Here is a 5,568-nt window from a genome sequence, read left to right on the forward strand (position 1 = left end):
ATATGAAAACATTCAATTTTTATCAATCATTTGTGAAAGTGAAACTCGCATATTACATAGATTACACAAAATGAAATATTTGAAGACTTTATTTCTTATAATTTTGATGATTATGACTTACAGATAATGAAAAACAATGTTCTGTGTCTCATAAAATTAGAATATTCCACAGCCATCTTTCAGTACCGTTGTCAGTGTGGGCAGGAGCTGAGTCCTGTTGGAAAATGAAACCAGCATCTCCATAAAGATCATCAGCAGAAGGAAGCATGAAGAGCTCTAAAATGTCGTGGTAGATGCTGCATTGACTGGGGACTTCAGAAAACCCACTGGACCAGCACCAGCAGGGAACATGGACCCAAACCATCACTGACTGTGGAAACTTCCCTCTGGACTTAAAGCAACATGGATTCTGGACCTCTCCACTCTTCCTCCAGACTCTGGGACCTTGATTTATAAATGATGTGAACATTTACTTTCATCTGAAAAGAGTATGTTGGACCACTGAGCAACAGTCCAGTTATTTTTCTCCTCAGCAGGTAAGGCTTCTGATGTTGTATGTGGTTCAGGAGTGGCTGAACTTGAGGAACGAGACATTTGTAGCTCATGTCCAGGAGTTAATGAGCTGATTAGAGTGTGACACCAGGAGTTTACAACACTGAACCTCTTCACAAAATTTTTATTTTCTATAACAATGAATTTTGTTTTTTCTATTATTTGTAAACCATAATCCTGAAAACTACAAGAAATAAAGACAAAACATTTCATTCTATGTAATGAATCTATATAATGTATGAATTTCACTTCCTAAAATGATTGCCAAAACTCTTGAACTTTTTCATATTCTAATTTTCTAAGATGCACGTGTATATCCTGTTGTATACTGAACACACCTGGTTCTTCTTTCTCCTCAAATATGTTGCTCTTTTAAAGCCTGATAAAGAAAATTAATTTACATTTTCTGTACACAGTAACCAATTTATCTAACTGTATTAGTAATTTTTAGCAAAAATGCCAATAAATTTTCCACTGACGATGAATCATATTAAGCATGGGAGTTTTGAGATTTACAATCAAAATGCACTATTCAACAATTATATGTAAATAAATAGAATTATTATGATTGTGGCAAAAGGCTGTCAAGTTTATCAAATGTGATTTTTTTTTTTTTTTGCTTGCTCTCGGTGGAAGGCAGACATGTCCTTCTCTGCTCCGTCCCTCGCTCCGTCCCTCGCTCCGTCCCTCGCTCCGTCCCTCGCTCCGTCCCTCGCTCCGTCCCTCGCTCTGTCCCTACTTTGCTCTTTGTCTTGTGAACCTTTTTCAGAGCCCCTTTTTTTTGCATACCTTCTGAATTGTAACAATGGATATGATCAGCTGGTCTCTCAACAAAATTCCTCAACAGGTAGCCAGGGTGAAGGAGAACCCTCTTACCTTGACGGAAAGATAATTGGATCTATGATAACTGGATTTTATTGTTTTGAAGTTGGTGGAAATCTGGATTTTCGACAAGTTCAGAAACACCAGCAGCTGTTGTTAAGCTGCCTGGAATGTGGAGAATGGGTCGAGCTTGGAAGCACTCAGACTATGTGCGAACTATATGTGATGCTGTATCAAGCTGAGCAGGCTGATCCTTATCAGGACTGTGGAACTTTCTGGCAGTGGACACAAACAGTTGGAAGGAATAAATCTTGGAGAAGTTGTAAGCTCGATTTGGCATAAGGAATCAAATTTGGCTGTTTGGAATTGCCATAAGAGAATGTACTAGTGAGCCTGTAAAAGATAGGCACAGAAATTGACGAGTTCAGCCTGACCCAAAATAATGTTGATATCTGGAACTGGACCTGGCCTTGGAAGGCGGACTATCTCAAATTTCTCCTTGGATGTTATGGAAACAAAGACGCTCTGTAACCCTCCCCAGCCCCTCTCTTCCACAAGGTCGTGGACCTGTGACAGAGCTCAACCGAATTGGCTGATAAGCAAACACCTCTTATCAGGACTAAGGGTGGGGGGGGGGGGGGGGGGCTCAGGACTGTGCTGTCAAGGCACCAAGCGTTGCTCATCTGGTGGCTGTGCTGGGACCTCCACCCCCTACTCACTCCACACACATACTGTATGTATTATGTTTATTTATGTTGCTTTGCTGTGGTAGGTTTTTTTGATGCCTTAAACTGTGCCTCGTCAAGATCTTTTTTATACCTCTCTCCTTATGTTTTCTTTCCTTTTTCTTATCTAAGCAACAAGGGCCGTGCATCTTAGGGTGCATTCACACCAGCCCTGCTTAGTCCGCTTTAATCGAACTCTAGCTCGTTTTCCTAGAAAGTCCGGTTCATTTAGGGAGGTGTGAACGCACCATCGAACTCTGTCACGGAACAAAAAGGCGAACTCTGGCCCGGGCTAAAACCTAGGTCTCGGTCCGGTAGAAGAGAACTCCAGCGCGGTTCAAGTGCAGTGTGAATGTAAACAGACCGGACCTGCTCCGCAGGGTAAACAAACACGCATTTCTCTGACCTTATATGGAGCCGTCAGCTGCCTTGTGTGGAAAAACAATATTCTCCATGGTCTTCAGTCTCATCTTCTGCTCATGCTAAGTCCATTTTTGAAAAATGACAAAATATAACTCCTAAACTGTTAAAACTTGATGCCACTTCGTTTTTATTTTTATTTCCAGAAGAAGAAGAAGACGTGTCTTCAGAGGTTTTTGTGTCGTTTCTTTCATTAGTTCTTGGTGCAGCGCCCCCACAGGCGAGCGGGGGAATAGGTTGGTTCAACAGGTTGACTCGACTGCACAGTGCAGTGTGAATGCAAACTCACCAGCTCAAATGTAAACAAAAGGTCATGAATATTGGTCCCGAACAGAACCGAGTCTACCGGACTATCTGGTGTGAAAACGACCTTAGAATCTGTAGCCCCTTGTACACTTCTGTCCATCTTTAGGATAGCTGTATAGAAAGTAATTTTGTTGTACTTCACTGTGTAAGAATAATAAAAGCATTTTGATTCTGATCTGACAGCCACAGTCTGTGAATTAATCTGATTTATCCATTCATCTATTTTCTTGGAGGGTTGTGGGAAGCTGGTACCTATTCAAGTGGTCAATGGGTGTGGCAAGAGTCATCGTGAACAGGTCACAACTATATCACACGATAGCATAAAGAAAAACAAGTACTGACACTCTTGTTCACACCCAGTGCCAGTTTAGTTATCAGTTAACGGAACATTATTGTTTTTAGTTTGTGGCGGGGAAACCAAAGTACCTTCAGAAAACCCACATATGCAGGGGAGAACATGTAAACTCAACATAGAAAGGTCATAGCTGAGTTTTGCAACCTTCTTGCTGTGAGGCAGGAGCTTTAGCCACTGGCTGCTGTGCCACCATGTATTCATTACATTAACCCCCCCCCCCCCCCACACACACACACACACACACACAGTGGAGAAACCTAGGGCTCATTGCCTTGCCCAAGAACACTTTTGCATGTAGCAGGGAAGGATGGGATTAAGCTACCAACACTCCAACTAGCTGAGGTCTGCTCTTGCTCATAAGCATCATCTGCCCGGAAAATGACACGATGAAAATAAATGGTTTCTGAAACTTCTGAACCCAACGCTACTTTGTTGACATATACAAGCATTTGAAATATACAAGCATCTCTAAAATGCTGTTTGAACAATAAACTAAGAAAAATCATCTTACGAAAAATTATACTATTAACAAGTTACATGTATTTTTTTTCTTCATGTAAAAATAATACTTTGTGTATAATAAAACTAAATTGTGTTTCTCTGATTTAGATGAATAGGTTAAGCAGTTTCCTCCAGGAGAGCAGTCAACACCTGTGAGGGGAACAACATCCATCACATCTTCTGATACTCGGGTAGCCTGGGGACCTGCTGGTCTCAGCAATATGTGCAGCTTGCATCCCCAGTCTCCATGGTAGCCATCCTCACATTGCCCTTAAGTTGTGTGAAACACTCAAGTGAAAAAACAAATGTAAAATTGCTGGATGATTGAGCATGAACTTTGTTGTAAAATTGCTGACTTCCCAACATTTCTTCATCTATTTTCTGTCCCATGGCTAAGCCCAGCAGGATCCAGTACGTTTTGGCCTTTTTCCACTGACTCTCCTACACTGGCTGACTCGGTGCTTGTTCAGATTATTTCCATTGGCTTGTCCCACCCACTTTTAGCTCGCTTATTAGAACCTAACTTTCCATCAATTTCATGTGGGTCAAGTCAAGAGTAAGAATTTGACATCAGCAGACTGTAGGCCATTAAGTAGCTACTGAGCAAAGCAACTCATAAGAATGCCCCTTCACAAGAAACCCACCATTTTAAAAATCTTGCAAAAACTGTCAAAGTTCATGCTCAAAAATCTGGGTAAAAAAAATCCAACAAAGTTCAGTCAGGTTATCTGGAAAGTTGTTTTTTTTTGTTTGTTTTTTTTGTTACTGAAACGTTTCCTCCTTCATTCAAAGGACTTTGTCAGTCCGAGGAGCCACAACAAACTCAGTACCACAAGCAGCACTCTCACATACTGGGCTGATCAGTTTGGTGGTGATAAGATGGTTTCTGGAGCCCACCCTCTCCCCCATAGACACTTCTTCCCCGTGGGACATGCCGTCCACGTCTCTCAACACTCTGCTGAAGCCTTCTCCCAATGTCCAACCAAAACCCCTGTCCATATAATTGTACACGGAAACGAACAAACAAACAAAAACAGAAACATTTAAATTAAAAATACATTTAAACCAAAACATACAACCTAGCTTTTTCATCATTTTTCAGCTGTTTCCTTTTCAGGAATTGCCACAGCAAGTCATTCTCCTCCATCTCACTCTGTCCTCTGCATCCTCCATCCTCATTCCAATTACCTCCATGTTCTCTCTAACTGCATCCATACTATAGAGTCAGAGATTCTTTATTGTCATTGGCATCACATGTGGTACATGTAGTGGAATGAAACTGTGTACACAGGGTCCCAGTTACATCAAACAATAGCAAACATATAAAGTGTAAATAGAAACAGTAAATAAGAATCTGAGATATAAACTAAAATATACGCTAAACGAACACCAAAGGGTATGCTAAAAGATCTAAGATATGCCAGTCACTAATAGTGCAAAAATAATACACCAAACAACAGCAGCATGGTTCTTATAGGTTCTGTTCGGCTATAATTGACATGCTTAATGCGAGCATTAACATAAACTACACTAACATAAACTAGGATTCAGTCAAAGTATGCAACAAAAATACAGAAACAAGGTGCCAAAAGTGAAAAAGCAATAAGAAATAGATCTACAGCAGCATGGTCCTATTGGTAGAGTGGTTCTGATGACAGTGAGGTTCTCTTAGCAACATCATCCCATTGGCCCCATGGTTCTGTTAGTGGTGTGGTGTTGTTATCAGTGTTAGCAGGTCTTGTTAGCAGATCCCTTCAGCAGCATGATGATAATAAGGATCGCAGTAGCTGCCTCCAAGACTGCCCTCCAGAACCGGGTCCAGCAGACAGAGAACATCCAAGGTTCCCCCGTGGAACCAAGCGGGTTGGCAGATTTCGGTCTGATCAA

The 5,568-nt window shown here is 41.3% G+C and overlaps 1 protein-coding gene across 1 annotated transcript in view; it reads right to left on the minus strand.

Annotated features, from left to right (window-relative positions):
* The window catches only part of LOC119426948 (histone H2A-like), a 12,436-nt gene extending 7,822 nt beyond the window's left edge, over positions 1–4,614 (minus strand). Inside the window, exon 1 of the mRNA XM_037694526.1 lies at positions 4,534–4,614. Within this exon, the coding sequence (XP_037550454.1) occupies positions 4,534–4,614 (81 nt within the window). The remainder of the gene's footprint in view (positions 1–4,533) is intronic.
* Between the last annotated feature and the right edge of the window lie 954 nt (positions 4,615–5,568).

This window comes from Nematolebias whitei, chromosome 2 (genome assembly GCF_014905685.2).
Source record: "Nematolebias whitei isolate Nwh7 chromosome 2, NemWhi1, whole genome shotgun sequence".
NCBI lineage: Eukaryota > Metazoa > Chordata > Actinopteri > Cyprinodontiformes > Rivulidae > Nematolebias > Nematolebias whitei.